The following is a 16,158-nucleotide window of genomic DNA, read 5'->3' on the forward strand; positions in this document are numbered from 1 at the left end:
AAGACTCAAAATACTAAGGTTTTGTGTGTGTGTGTGTGTGTGTGTGTGTGTGCGCGCGCGCATCTGTATGACAAGTGATATAAAACATGACCTGAATTTATAATATGAATAGTCACATTTTGCAGCAGAAATATTAAATGTTTAATTATAGAATGCTAGCACTGATCCTGCTGAAATTGTTACAAAATACAGCAGTTGCCCCTTAACTGTGGCAGATACATTCTAAGACCCCCAGTACTGAATGCTGTATATACATTTTTTTATACATGTATACTTATGATAAAGTTTATAAATTAGGCACAGTAAGATATTAATAATAGAATATACAATATACTGCAATAAAACTTATGTGAACAGTTATTTTTGGACAGCAGTTGACTGTGGGTCACTGAAATTGTGGAAAGCAAAACCATGGATAAAGGGGAACTATTAATAGTCTATCTATATTGCATTATCTTCTAAAATCCAAAATTCTGACTTCAAAAACTCATCTGGTCTGAGGGTTTTGGAATTGTGTATCTATGTGTGTGAAGTGCAAAGAGCAGTGCTTCATGTGACAGATAACATCAGATGATCCTAGGCTGGAAGGTGGAAATCCTAGAGAAGCTCTTTTTGTGTTGTAAGTTCAGTCTTTCAAGATGTGGAATTCTGTCTGAGGAAAGTATATCAGCTAGTTAACAATTGTTACTGTAATTTATAAAATTTGTACTTTGGAGAGCATAAGACTTCATGAAAAGTTTTTAATAATTTTACTTAAATAGAGCTTAATTATGTAAGTATTGTCAGCAGCACTTTATAAAGAATCGTAAAATAAAGTGGTGGCAGAAAATATAAACTAGTTGTAGAATGTTAAGGGACTTCTTTCGGAAGTTCTCTGGTTTTCATTTCAATTTCAGAGCTCAAAACAGAAGGTAAGACTATTAGGATTTGTAAAAAATACAAGGTACAAAATCATGCTGTTTGTAAACCACAGATTGTCTTGTTATTCCCATCAGTGAAAAGAAGCTGATATTTGTTTGTTTGTGTTTGTGTTTGTTTTTGTTTTTGAGACGCGAGTCTCGCTCTGTCGCTCTGTGTCGCCCAGGCTGGAGTGCAGTGGCGCGATCTCGGCTCACTGCAAGCTCCGCCTCCCGGTTCACGCCATTCTCATGCCTCAGCCTCCCAAGTAGCTGGAACTATAGGCGCCCGCCACCATGCCCAGCTAATTTTTTGTATTTTTAGTAGAGACAGAGTTTCACCGTGTTAGCCAGGATGGTCTCAATCTCCTGACCTTGTGATCCACCCGCCTCGGCCTCCCAAAGTGCTGGGATTACAGGCGTGAGCCACCACGCCCAGCCCGCTGATAGATGTTTTTATAAGAGTTAATTCATCAATCTTATTATTCTTGCCCCAAATGAATCAGTGTGGCGCATATACAAGTGTGTAGACATTAATATGGGCTCACTGTCAGCTGGGAGTTCTCACAACCACTTTTTACTGATTATCTGTTTTCTAAACTTTTTCTGTGGCTTGAATTGACTAAAAGTGAACATATTCAAGAAATTGAGTGCATTTCCTTTATTATTATTGTTATTTTGCTATTTCAAAACAATTGACTTTAAAAAATTGTACTTCACCACAGAGACAGCTGTTGTTTTGTAATGGAAAGAGTAGTAACTTATGAATCTAGACTCTTACAATCCCAGTTCTGATACTTTCATAATTGTGTGTTTTGAGGGCAGGTGACTTATCTGAACTTTTTTCTTATTTATAACACTGGATGATAATTAACCCTCAGGATTGTGAGGATTTAATAACTAAGTCCTGACTCAAATTATGTTATCAATAAATGCTACTTAAATGTAAAGTCCTTGATTTATTTTTTCCCCTCAGTCCTGTTTAGTGTTGAAATTCTTCAAAGGAGGTTGAGTCTGGCATTTACCTGCTATTCAAGAGTTTTCAGAATTCAACCCCAGCCAAAATTTTTGGCCACATCTCTTGTCACTGCTTTGCTGTGTACTAAAGCTCCCAGACACACAAGAATCTTCTAGGCATGGTCAAACTTTTTCTGCAAAGGGCACTTACAGTCTATTGCATATTCTTTGTTTTTAGTGTTCAGACATCCGCTGTTTCTGAATATGTCATGTATTTTCATTCCTTTTTCTGCCCCTCCTGGGCATCTCCAGTTTCCTACTGATGTGTCAAAACTGAGTTTGTATGCTAATCAAACTCAGGAAAGAAGTCTAATCTTTTGCTACTCTGTTACTGACTTTTGTGGCATTGGATTGGGTTATTTGCTTATGGTTGAGACATCATTGGATCCTTTGATGGAGTCATACCAAAACCACAATGTGTCATGAGCATGCTTGAGAGTGCTGATCTATTCCTTTTTTGTCAGATCAGTACATTACAAGTGATTCATTTCTTCCCCCGTGTGACTGAGTTTCTTGAGGGCGGGGTCTGGCTTCCATCTTTGTATGGGTAGCACCTGGTACATAGAGAACAGGCTCCCAGAATTGGATGGATTTGCTCATGGTCTTATCATTGCACAGAATGCCCTTATTTTCTTCCATTCATTCTATGAGACGTCAATTAAAATGTCAGTACTCTTGTGGAACTCCCCGCTCCATGCCCTATACTGAAATGCATTGCCACTCTAGTCGTGATGTGGGAGTGCCTTGTTTATGCCTCTATTTATGATACCTCTCATGGTGTCACATGTTTTAGGGTTAGTTGCGGCTGTGTCTGTTTTACCTTGTGTGTCTTGGTCAGTTAGTGTTATTTACTTAAGCTTTGGATCTTTGATACATAGCATAGTGCCTTTCACATAGTATGTACTCAAATATTGGAAGTTATTCATCCCAAACCATAGTGTTTAAAATTGAGGTTTTTAAAAAATGTCAAGCCCTTAAAGTTGATCATTTATTTGTCAATGTAAATAGAATGGTAATTTGTTTTCAAAAAGGTGAAGTCTTGTTATGTTGCTCAGGCTGGAGTGCAGTGGCTGTTCACAGGCGTGATAATTGTGTGTTATAGCCTCAAAGTCCAGGGCTCGAGTGATCTTCTCACTTCAGCCTCCTGAGTAGCTGAGACTAGGTGTGCACCACCGTTTCTGACAGGATTGTAATTTTTAAGTAGGTTTTTAACCCACAGCCACGAGAGCTAATTTTAACTACATTGTTAGAGGTAGTAACAGTTATATAACTAATCAAAACCTGTGTGATATCCAAGTACTTTTTTTTTTTTTTTTTTTTTTTTTTTTTTTTTTGCTATTTAATTTTGAGATACCATTTTTTGGAGGGGTGTCCTGATTTATTTTATTTATTTTATTTATTTTATTTATTTTTTATTTTTTTAGATAACGTCTTGCTCTTTGCCCAGGCTGGAATGTAATGGCATGGTCACAGCTCACTGCAGCCTCCGTCTCCTGGGCTCAAGCAGTCCTCCTTCCTCAGCCTCCTGAGTAGCTGGGACTACAGGTGTGTGCCACCACTCCCAGCTAATTTTTAAATTTTGTGTAGAGATGGGGTCTCCCTGCATTGCCCAGGTTGGTCTCTCAAACTCCTGGGCTCAAGCAGTCCTCCCACCTTGGCCTCCCAAAGTGTTGGGATTATAGGTGTAAGCCACCGTGCCCTTGTTTTGTGTTTTAATTGAATGGACTGAAGTTTACTTTCTAACTAGGTTAACCCTCCATTCGTAAAAAATTATGAGCCCAGATGTCTTGGGGAGAGTACAGGAGAGGCCAGATCTTAAAAGCCAGGCGTGGAGTTAGGTTTGAGCATATGTAGCAATCTGGAAACAAAGAGTGAGTCAATTTATAAGCATACCAATCTTCTTGGAGACAAAAGTTTGAGTTGCTCACCAGTCCATTTTTTTTCTGGAATCCCTGAAGAAATTTTGAGATATTGAATACTAGAAAACCCTCTTTGATGAGGGTTGTATACTTTATTTTTAAACAGTATTGACACCCTTGAGGCCCTTTAAGTCTTTGCTGTCAAAAGCCATACACTTTTTCTTTGAGTGAGCCTTTACTTTAAGGTATGTAATAGAAAAATATAGGTATCTGAAAAAGAACTTGGTTCATGACATCCACTCATTCATTTATGCACTCAGCAAATATTCATTGATTGCCAAATACGCGTCAGACACTGAGCTAGGTGCTAGGTACTAGGTAAACAAAATTCCCTGCCTTCGTGGAGCTTAGCTTGTGGGAGTGGAAAGAAGCCCTCAGCCTGAATACTCAACTTATGTCTGCTGTTTGTTCCTTAGCACATTAAGCTATAGGTAATAGCATATGTTAGTCTAATCTTTGTTTAGCAAAGCTATTTCTTGTTCTGGAATATAAATACAGTTACAGCAGAATAAGTACCAAGGCAAGATTGGAGAATGACTGGTTGTGAACAAGGACTTAGGAATATGTGTAGCATAGGATTTTATTTTAGAGTTGTTAAAATCAGATCAACAGAGCATGTTTTTATGGGCCATCTGCCAAGACTAGAGGTAGCTTTGGAACCTCTTATTCCCTGGAATGCAAACATGTATTTGCATTCCATCCACTGTCAGTATGAGGAGACAAAAACGAAGTCAGAATTTTAGAGCTGGAATGGATCTTAAATACTATGTAGTCCAAACCTTTGGTTTTACAGATGCACTTTTTCCAGTGCTGTCATCTCATATACTTTTTTCTTCATACAGGTTTTTAATGTAACTCACTTAGATAGTTGGTGATAGACTCTCTCTTAAAACTTATTTATCCTAATTTTTTTTTTTTTAAGAGGGTTTTGCTCTGCTGTCCAGGCACACAGTAGCTCACTGTAACCTCCAACTCCTGGAGTCAAGTGATCCTCCTGCCTCAGCCTCCCAGGTAGCTGGGACTGCACTACTAGTGCACTAAGCTAATTTTTCAATTTTTTTTGTAGAGACAGGGTCTTGCTGTGTTGCCCGGGCTGCTCTCTTAACTCCTGGCCTCAAGTAATCCTCTTGCCTTGGCTTCCCAAAGTGCTGGGATTACAAGCGTGAGCCACCATGCTTAGCTGATTTACCCTAATCCTCTGCTGACCTTCTGATATCAGACAACTAAAATTATAACATTGGGCAGCTATTTTGTATAATATATAGGGTAGTGGTTCTTAAGCTTATTGGTGAGTAACCTTCACTTGGGAAGCTTATTTTTAAAAATGTAGACCTTCATTACTTTCCTCCTGAGATTTTGAATCAGTACCTTTGAGAGAGGGTCCAGTACATCTTTGTTTTGAATGAACTGATGGTTTTGAAGCAGTTGACCTGGAGGACTGCATGTAGAACACAGTGATGTCAAGGAGTAAAGGAGAGAACAGAAGTGAGATTAGCACTAATCACCTCTAATGCCTTATTTCCAGTAAAGTTTAGAGAAGGGGAAAAGCTACTTGGCTTGCTCCTTTGAAGGTTTTGTTTCCCTCTTAACATAGAAATTAAAAGGTAGAGGAGAGATGCTGAATGATGCTTTTTTTCTTCTTAATCTTGGGAGGTCATTATGATTAAGTTATTGAATCCATATCACCATATGACAGCACATGATGAAAGAAAATCAAATGTTTGTTTCAATCAAATTGAAACAAAATGAGAATAACTATTTGGGCAAAACACTTTTATCACTGCTAAGATATTACTAGAACAGAGCAGAGAAATACTCATAGAGAGCCCTGGCATAGTACTAATTAATAATGGGGTACTATTTAGCAACTGGAATATTCTCAGATGATGCCTGTTTAATTACCCATAGGTGCTAAGTGAATGTTAAAAATTACGGTGCTGGTTTGAATAGGCAGAGTAGAATTTGTGTTAGGGCACATCCCATGGAGATCTTTTTTACTGCTTAATTTTTTGGAGTTACATCAGTAACTTAACAGGCAGGAATATAGTTTTAATGGAAAGGAAACCACTTGCCTTTAATAGCATTAGTCCCACTAAGAAAGTTTTTGCTTGTCTAGTTTATTACAAGTCTTTGACTTTGTCAGTATATGGCAAATTTAGTATAAAAGATGATTGATTATCTAGGCTGATGAAATATAGGCAGCTGAAAAGAAAATTCTTAGCAATTCATACCTTAGAAGGAAACCTGAAGGACAGGATGCCATAGAAATCCTGTTTTTTTAAAAAAGTAATTTCAAGTAAGTTTGCAAATGCAATGCTAGTAACAAGTATATAGAGGTATGTCTTTCAAACTATCTTGTTACTATTAGAATTTTTGTAGCCATGTGCAGAGGAGAGAAAAGGTGTTGGATTTTCTGCAGTTCTGATTCAGTTCTAAGAATTTGGTGTGAAAAGAATGTTTGCAAAGGAGCAGGCACAAAGGTGAGAATAGGAATACGAAACACAACATCTATAAATTACTAAATTCAGAGGGAATTTAGTGGGGCATAGCTCTTAAATGGTTTTGAATAATTTGGTGTTTTAACCAATGACTTAATTTAACTTAGTGGGTATACTGTTCCCAGTCCCATTACTGATTTTTATCCCTCTGTGATAACATACACCCAAATAAAGACTGCTGTGTATTTGACTTTAAAACTATAAAGATGTAAAAAAGGTTCACTAAGCCAAACACCTTAGAAAATAGCCTCAGCTATTTGCTATGTTTATATTATACCTGCATAAAAGTATTTATGTATAGATGTACTTACCTTACACAGTAAGTACCTAAAATTTGTAAATTGAATACTTCTGAATGTAAGCAATTGAAGTAAAACCTGTAGTGAGTTCTTCAGTTAGTCAACACTAAACCTGTTTTGTAAATTTGATGCTAGTATTATACTGGACTTTCTCAAAATGAAGCACACCTATATATGCATGTAGTATATGAGCATGCATATTTGTACAAAAGCCCTTCAAAAGGAGTTCAGCTTTTATAAACACCAAAACACTCTGCCTGTAAAATGTTTTTGCTGAAATTTGTATCATTAACTCTCAAATTTACATCTTCATGTTTGAGATATACTTTTAGGACTGTCTATGCATGTAGACTTTGGTCAACTCTCCTCCTCCTCCCTCAATAAATCAGTTAACTTAAAAAATATATTGTGACCATTTTTATAAAATACACGTTCATAAAACAGATCAACATATTTAGCTTATACAGAAATAAAATTAAGTCAATCCACTCACACAGAATTTCTATTTTGTAAAAATGTAGCTTGTATTTCAGTATAATAAAATCTGATGTAAGAAACTGTCGAGTGGGTTAAGTGGTTATTCTTAGTATTATATCTACTTTTTTAGTGTCACAGTTATTTGAGGTGCTGGTAGAAGGGGGGGGTGTAAAAACACACAAGTTTTTGCAGCCAGAAAACGAAAACATTTTCCATGTGCTGACTAAATGGCAGCTGTCACATTTTTCCTTCCATTCCGAGTCAAACTAGGACCTTGAAATCTAACTTGAGATGTTCCATCAGGATTGGTTTGTACCACTGCTGAGAATTAAATGAGTATCTGTAATAAAGTACCAGTAATACACATAAGTCTATACACACATACTAACATTTCAGTCAAGATTCAGCACAGCAAACTGGGCTGTATTTGCAACTTTTAGACTGGCCTGGTTAAAAGTAATTTGAGAAATTAGTACCAAGTTGTGAAGAAATTTGTAATTCTTCCCTGTTGCCCTCTTCCTTTATTGAATGTTCATCTGTCCACTTCTCTTTCAAAGTAGACCCTTGTTTTCATCCTTGAATACAATTTAAGTCTCCTTTGTCATTCCTATCCTTAATCCAACCTTGAATTTTTCCTGTTCTTAAATCGCCCTGATTTTTTTTGTTAAATTGATGTCCTTGGGTATTTAGTGACGTTTCATAACACAACATAATCCGTTGGCCAGTTAGAAGTAAATTACCCACCTCCTATATTTTCATCTAATTATGAAGCTTTGAAAGGGAGCATCTTTTCAAAAGGCAGCCTTCCCTTATGACCTGCTGTCCTTATTAAGATGCCTCTTTGGCGTGTATGGCACCTGTTCAGTTTTCACATGGGAAGCTACCAAGGGGGATTCATCTTAAGGTGAAAACTTAACCAGCTCCCTCCTTGCCTGCAACTTTTCGTTGGTTCCCTACTTCTCTCTCTCTCTCACACACACACACAAAATTCCCAAATTAACATGCGCGCACACACACACACACACGAAATCCCCCAAATTAACATGCAACTTAAAGCTTCTGCCTACATTTTCATCTTGGTATTTCCTACCCCGACCTGAATGCTGTTTTCCTGCTTGTACCATGCAGCTTCACTTCACACCTCTGGTCTTACTCAAACTCCCTCTGCCTGGAATGCAAATCTTCTGTCACCTTCACTTGGCTAACTCCTGCTCATCCTTGAAAATCTAGAGAGTAGGCATTCTCCAAGAAGCCCATTGCTTCCATCTTTATCAAGGCTTTGTCTGGTGTGCTGAACCCTGATTATCTATCTCTCATAAGACCATATGCTCTTCTGGGCTGGGATCACTAAATCATTCTGTTTACTTTTAGAACCCAGTACAGGTTGCTGAGTCATGGGGGTGGGAGATGATATGCAGAACCAGTGACGCATGTTTCTTTTGTTAATAGAGTAACAACAGTTTTAAAGACTAAACGTAGAATTCATAACTGCAGGAAGTAGCTGCTTCCTGAGAACAGTGTGACCATTACATGCCATTACGGTGTCTTTCCTTCATCTCTTTTCTCTAGAGACCTAGGCTTGCTGTGTATTTCATTAAATGGAGGGATCTGAGTGTTCACCTGAAAACCAGGTTTTTAAAATTCTGTATCATTTTATAGACTTTAATTGGAAAACACCAGTATTAGGGATTTACTGTGGAATACACAATAATAAAGTATATTCTGAATATGAGAGTGTAGTGAGATCATGGCATTAAGTAAGACCTTTCTGTCATCTCAGAATCCTGTGTTTTGGAAAACTTCTATTTTCCTTAGGAAAGTTGTTTATCTCTCAAACTGTGGGATGCAAAACTGAAATGTCAAAAATATAAAATACCTGCTCATCCTCTTGATCTAATATTTCAATTTCTAAAGACAGTCCTTGTTCCTGAGAGACTTTATGTCATTATACATAAATAAGCTATTCCTCCTCAGCTGTATCTGCCAAGCAACACTGTCAGCCCTGTAACTAGGAGAGTAACTTATTGGTAATTGGACTACAGCCGCAGCCTGATTTGTACTACAAAGGTAAAAATCATTATGCTTCTTCATGCCCAGTGACCACTTACTGAAAACAGATTGAGAAAAGTGTGAAGACCTGCTTTTCAGAATGTCAGTAAAGTCCTTCCTCCCCAGAAGTCTGATTTATCTTTGACTGCATTTTTCTTTATCCTAGTGCTGTTTCCCTGGAGGTGACTCTTAACACAGGTCACATGCCAGTGCACTCAAATAATTCCCCATGAGCTTCCAGATTGAGGCTAAAAATGTTCACTTTTAGGTAGATTCCATTATATATCCTTTCCTTTTTATGTGTGTTTTTATCTGGGAATTCTGGGGGCACATTTACAAGAGGAAGAGCAAAAAAGATTAAGAACAGTTGAGGAATTCTGTACAAATAACAATGACTTATTTTCATCATGACTTAAAAGGAGCTCAAGTGTACAATTGAGATTTTTGGCAGATTGTAAATTTTTCATGTTTATTTCAAAATAGGTTTGGAAGATACAAGCAAGGGAAGACTTATGGCAAAGCAATGCAAATAAAAAATAACAAATAATAAAGGGGTTATGGCATTTTAGACTTGAACTACCCTTTCAGTACATTTGCATATACTAAAGTTCTGGAAAACAATTGAAAAAAATTCTGTTAAGAGTGTCAAGAATAACTGCTCAGGTTGAGTGTAAAAATATTTTGTGGTCCCATCAGCATCAACCTGCCTTAATGCTTCTTTGGTTTCTCTTCAGCTAGTTCTTATTTTACAGCAGATGATACATGAAGTGATTTCACACCATGCCCAAGATACGGGCCACCCACCAGCTACATGGCATGATGACTCTGCAGGCCGAACGGCAGCCTTGATAATTATAAGGCCATGGGTAATAGCCCCCCAGGGGTTCACAGATCTTCTGGCAGTGGGTGTAGCTCCGCCTACATTCTATACAACAGATTCCTTCGTGATCCAGTCTAGGGTCGAATGTCATGCTTTCCCCTTCCTGCTGCTGTGAAATAAAAGATAATTATTTGTGATAACTGCATAATGAGAAGGTCATAGCATGCATGAAGATTCTGAATTTTTCACTGCTACAAGGTGTAATCTGCTGTAAAGGGTTTGATCTTGTTTACCTGCTGTCATTCATAATTCCTTTTGACACCAAGGAATCTACACCTACCTCACCTGTCACTGACTAGAAAGTTGTTTTGTCTTTTAAAACGATATCCTGAAGTTTCTCCATGCCTTTAAATGAACTATGGTTACCACTCAGTAACTCAGCTTGTTTTAAGTAGGAAAGCAAGAAGGAAGCATTATGATAAAAAGTAGCATTTCTGCCACTGCTAATTCTAAGTCAGTGGAATGCTTGTGGCTTCTTGCAGTAATAGCTTCCAGGGCTCTAGAAGCGCATTTTGAAACTCATCAATTTAGGCTAAAGACAGATTTCAATTCCAGTTGCACTGGCTCTGAGAACACTGTCAAGTCATTTAGTTTTCTCCTGCTTTCATTTCAGTAACAGATGGGGATGTTATCTCTATAGGGACAAAGGGGTCTCAGGAAAAGACTCCACAAAAACATGTAAAATTCAAGGCCTTAAACTTTACCTTCTAGTTTTTTATGTAAGTATAGTTATATAAACACAAGATTACATTGGTGAAGTAAAAATCTCCATTTTCACTGCTGGTGAGATTACAGAACTGGAAGGAACTCCCATCCCACCAACCCTGCCTGGTTTACATATTTGGTTTTCCTTTTTGGGGACTTCCAAGGGTGGAGATTCTGCATTATTTTTAATATGGTATTGAAGTACATTCCCAAGAAGCCCTTATCTTTAAATTCTTGATTCAATTTAAGCTTCTTTCCTAAAGTTAGCTGATTCTGGTGTTTAAACAAAAAGTCTTTAATCTTAATTTGGGATGTTGGGGGTGGGAGTTATTAAAAATTTCAGCCAGGTGCAGTGGCTCACGCCTGCAATCCCAGCACTTTGGGAGGTCGAGGCGGGTGGATCACCTGAGGTCAGGAGTTTTGAGACAAGCCTGGCCAACATGGTGAAACCAACCCCATCTCTACTAAAAATACAAAAAATTAGCCAGGTATGGTGGTGGACACCTGTAATTCCAGCTACTCGGGAGGCTGAGGCAGGAGAATCTACTGAACCAGGAGGTGGAGGTTGCAGTGAGCTGAGATTGTGCCATTGCACTCCTGCCTGGGTAACAAGAGTGAAACTCTGTCTTGAAAAAAAAAAAATTTCAAACATACTGGAGAGTAGAGAAAATTATAGATTGAACACCAATAGACTCATCTAGATTGGACAATTGCTAACCTATTGTCAAATTTGCTTTTCCCCTTCTTGCAATAGCAAAAGATAGGGAAATAATTTATGTGCCCATCAAAGCAAAACTAGTATTTTAAAGTAAATTCTGAAGTGAATTTAAAGAGAATTGGAGGAATTGTGACATTTCTCCCATAAATACATTAGAATGTGCCCCCCAAAATAAGGATATTTTCCTAAATTTACAACCAGATTGCCATTATCACAAAATTAACAACATGATCTGATACAACCTATATTCAAGTTATGTCATCAAAATATTATCTTAAAGCATTCATTTTTTAATTCATCAGACTCACTCTGTTCTTTACCTTATTTCTTGAATAGGTTAATCTGGGACAGCAAAAAGACAACAACCTCATTTATTAATTATGGGGCAGGGAGAGTTAAAAGGCCTGTCAGTTGAGGCACTTCCTTATCTGAGGGCCTGACAAAGTTAGGATTGAAAGGTTGGGAGGAAATCTCATGTTGTTACCCTAAGATACATTTTTTTAAAGGAATAACTGAATGACTGAGACCATGGAGATAAATGCTTTAACCATTTCTGCTTAAAGTCCAACATATAATAAAGCAAAAAATTGATACAATTGGAGTTTTTCAAGTGATACAGGTCACTTAAGACTGGATCCAAGGCAAAGTCATATCCTGCCTGTCTATAAAGGGGCTGATGCCCTCACCCCTTGAGCCAGATTCAGCCAGCCCAGCTCTCTAGTAAATAAACAATATTAAATTTTATTTGTCTATTCAGATTCTTTTTATTCTTCTTCAAGCTAAGGTAGTAAAGTATTGTGGCATCCTGAATTTTCTGATAAGCCTTTGGTTATTTAGAAAATACTTTTTGCTCCAAGCTTTTCTAAAATATTTTTAAAATGATAAACTAGGAAATATATTTGCAACACCTGAAATAGTGTCGGACTGAATAGGCTACATAGAAAAACGTGCAAATGACTTAGTATATGAAAAGATGCTCACCCTTACACATAATTAAAGACAAGCAAGATAAACAACCAGGAGATACAATTTACACCCAACAGATTGGTGAAAGTTTTTTTTAAGTTTGATGATAAGTGGGTCCTTTCATTACTGTTTGCAGACATAAGGCTGATGTAATTCCTTGAAAGGCAATTTGGTATCCTCCATTAAAATGTAAATCTACTTTGATGCTGTAGACTCATGCTTCAGTATTTATGCTAAAGGTAGACTTCCATGTGTGTACAAAGAGGCACAATACTAATAGCTAATATTGAGAAAGTTACTGTTCACCTGTGTATCCCAAGCCCTGTACTAAAAGAGCTCCACCTGCATTACCTTTATTTACTCCTCATAATCCTGTAAGTCATGTACAAGATTGTATCCTGTAACAGTATTTGCAAACAGCAAAAGACAGGGAAATAATTTATAGCCATGAAAGCGTAACTAAATTTCTGTACATTTATGTATACAATGAGTTACTATTAAATGAATAGTAGTCATTAAATGAATGAGGTACTATGTAGGAAAACAATCTCCAAAATATTGTAACTGGAAAGAAAGCAAGGTATAAAAGTTTTGTGTTAAAAGTGTGTGTGTGTCTGTGTGTGTGTCTGTGTGTGTGTACTTACGCAAAGAAACTGGACAAATAGTCATTGTTAATAGGTTGCTTTGGGGAGGGTGCCTGGGGTGGAAGGGAAACACTTTTCATAATACATCCTTTTGTACTGTTTTTAAAAAATTTCTGCATGTATTTTTAATTTATTTTTTAGTTGAAGACTCGCTCTGTCACCCATGCTGGAGTGCAATGGTGTGATCTTGGCTCACTGCATCCTCAGTCTCCTGGGTTCAAGCGATTCTCCTACCTCAGCCTCCTGAGTAGCTGGGACTACAGGTGCACGTCACTGTGCCGGCTAATTTTTTGTACTTTTAGTAGAGACGGGGTTTCACCATGTTGGCCAGGCTGGTCTTGAACTCCTGACCTCAGGTGATCCGCCCACCTCAGCCTCCCAAAGTGCTGGGATTACAAGTGTGAGCCACCGCGCCCAGCCTATATTTTTTATTTTAAAAGCTAGCTACAAATAAATACCTATTCTACTTTTTCACTCCCTGAAAAGTATAATGGTAAATATTTGGTGGAAGATTTGAGTTTTTAGCACCTCGTGTCATCCTCACAAACATCACTTTTCAGTGTTACAGCCTAAACGTTTTACAACTAAGTGTGGGTCTATCCTCTAACTGGACTGAGAGCCCCTGAGGGCAGATGACACCTCGTGTCATCCTCACAAACATCACTTTTCAGTGTTTCAGCCTAAAATGTTTTACATCTAAGTGTGGTTCTATCCTCTAACTGGACTGAACCCCTGAGGGCACAGTGTCCTGACTGTGCACAGAGCCTGGGAAAGAGCAGGTGCCTAAATGACTGCCTGTTGAATAAAGTGGATATAAAGGGGAAAAGAGAATACTTCCATTCCATATGTTGCCTCCAGGGAGCACTGTAGGAAACATTTTCAAATAATCAAATTCCTGATATGAATTTGTTTTCATGAATATGCCTGTGACTCAAAAAAAGGAGAGCACAGAAAACAACTGAATAAGGGTTACCAGCCAATCAGAATTTTACACTACAGAGGTAATGCTTAAGTGTTCTTACCCTTAATTATAAACCTTGCAAAAGGCTGGGCGCGGTGGCTCACACCTGTAATCCCAACAACATCGTGGGAGGCCAAGGCAGGTGGATCACCTGAGGCCAGGAGTTCGAGAACAGCCTGCCCAACATAGTGAAACCCTGTCTCTACAAAAAAAAAACAAAAAACAAAAAATTAGCTGGGCATGGTGGTGGGCACCTGTAATCCCAGCTACTTGGGAGGCTGAGGCAGGAGAATCGCTTGAACCTGGGAGGCGATTCCCAGGCAGTGAAACAACAACAACAAAACAACTTTGCAACAAATGAAAATGTATTTTTAAAATAATTGAATAAAAGTCTAAGTTGAATACTTATATGCGCGTTTGAAACCTCAAGTACAAACACCATTTCGGCACTATTTTTTTTTTTTGAGACGGAGTCTCGCCCTGTCACCCAGGCTGAAGTGCAGTGGCGCAATCTCGGCTCACTGCAACCTCCACCTCCTGTGTTCAAGCGATTCTCCTGCCTCAGCCTCCGGAGTAGCTGGGATTACAGGCGTGTGCCACCATGCCTGGCTAATTTTTTGTATCTTTAGTAGAGACAGGGTTTCACCATGTTGGCCAGGCTGGCCTCGAACTCCTGACCTTGTGATCTGCCCACTCCTGCCTCCCAAAGTGCTAGGATTACAGGCGTAAGCCACCACGCCTGGCCTTGGCACTGTTTAATGCATTTGTCTAATCATGTCAAAAAGCACCGGAACGCACATGATAAGGATTATCAGGATTGAAGGCTTGGGAGTCCTCTTGAACACTGGGTCTGGTTTCATTATTCAGTCTTCCAGCGCCTGGGTTGCTCCGTGGTCCGCTGCGTGGTCTTTTCGTGGTAGTTGGAACAATTTTTCTTACCACTTCTCTTCTTTCCCTCTGGATTTCTGCAAAAATTTCTGTAAATTAATCCCTTTATTTGAATAATTAAGGAAATTAGATCTGTGTTTATCAGGGTGAAAAACATAAGAAAAGGATATCAAAATTTATGCATAACCAGGTGGTTTAAAATTTTTGTACTGATGTTTGTAATAATAAAGCATATTTTAGAGTCTTGGGCTAATAGTTAAACATACAGATAATCTGAATTTGGTTTTGCAATACTAATTGAGGACGACATTGTAAGATGGCCTGGCAAACCTCAGCACCACCTCCCCACTTTCTTTTGGTCTGCCTTCACTACTGGGGCTGAGAAAATAAACCACCACTCATTTCCCCAGCTTCCTTTGCAATTAGAAGTGGCCAGGTGAGACATATCTGACAAGGGAGACATCAGCAGAATATGCTAGTGCAGTTTCTGGGAAAGCTTTTGCTTTCTCGGTAAAAGGAGACAGATAGGCTTCCCTGTCTTGTTTTTCCTTTCTTGAACACAGATGTGATATCTGGAGTTATGAGAGTCAACTTGTGACTATGAAGTGATAGGCACCACAAGCCAGCATGCTACAGGTAGTAAAATGGTAACTGGAAAGAGACTTGATGGTATCATTGAGTAGCTGATAGTGTCGAAAACCTCCTCTCTCTAGACTTCTGGCTATATGAAAAAAATAAACCTGTGTTTGTTGAAACCACTGTGATCAAATATTCTGTTAATTGTAGCCCTAAGTATTTCTAATGGATTGACTATATCAGTATAAAGCTTTACAGTTTGCAAGGGAAATATCTTGGTTTATTCTTTTGAAAAATCCTATGGGATAGAAAAAGCAAATGCTTTTATATATGAGGGCATCAAACCTCAGAAAGGCTAAGTGACTTGCCTAAGATCACAGAATGGGTGGCATAGCTAGGTGCCCAGTGCGAACTCCCTGGCTCTAGTTTACCACATAGCCTCATGGGTCCTGCAGCAGGGCTCATGGCTGCCAATTAACCAAAATACAGGCCAGGAGCAGTAGCTCATGCCTGTAATCCCAGCACTTTGGGAGGCCGAGGCAGGCGGATCACTTGAGGTCAGGAGTTCGAGACCAGCCTGGTCAACATGGTGAAACTCCATCTCTACTAAAAATACAATAATTAGCCGGGCGCAGTGGCAGGCACCTGTAATCCCAGCTACTCGG

General features: G+C 38.6%; 1 protein-coding gene across 6 annotated transcripts in view; it reads right to left on the bottom strand.

The window, feature by feature from the left end:
- Positions 1–9,582: 9,582 nt before the first annotated feature.
- CNMD (chondromodulin) overlaps positions 9,583–16,158 on the bottom strand; it is a 36,699-nt gene continuing 30,123 nt past the window's right edge. The window contains exons 5-6 of one of the 6 annotated variants that reach the window (XM_054529074.2): positions 14,828–15,006; positions 9,583–10,144 (exon numbers count right to left, since the gene is read on the bottom strand). In XM_054529074.2, the coding sequence (XP_054385049.1) occupies positions 9,929–10,144; positions 14,828–15,006 (395 nt within the window). In that variant the 3' untranslated portion in view covers positions 9,583–9,928. The remainder of the gene's footprint in view (positions 10,145–14,827; positions 15,007–16,158) is intronic. The other 5 variants (XM_054529073.2, XM_054529072.2, XM_024230918.3 and 2 more) reach the window with 5 other exon arrangements.

Source organism: Pongo abelii, chromosome 14 (genome assembly GCF_028885655.2).
Source record: "Pongo abelii isolate AG06213 chromosome 14, NHGRI_mPonAbe1-v2.0_pri, whole genome shotgun sequence".
Classification (NCBI taxonomy): Eukaryota; Metazoa; Chordata; class Mammalia; order Primates; family Hominidae; genus Pongo; species Pongo abelii.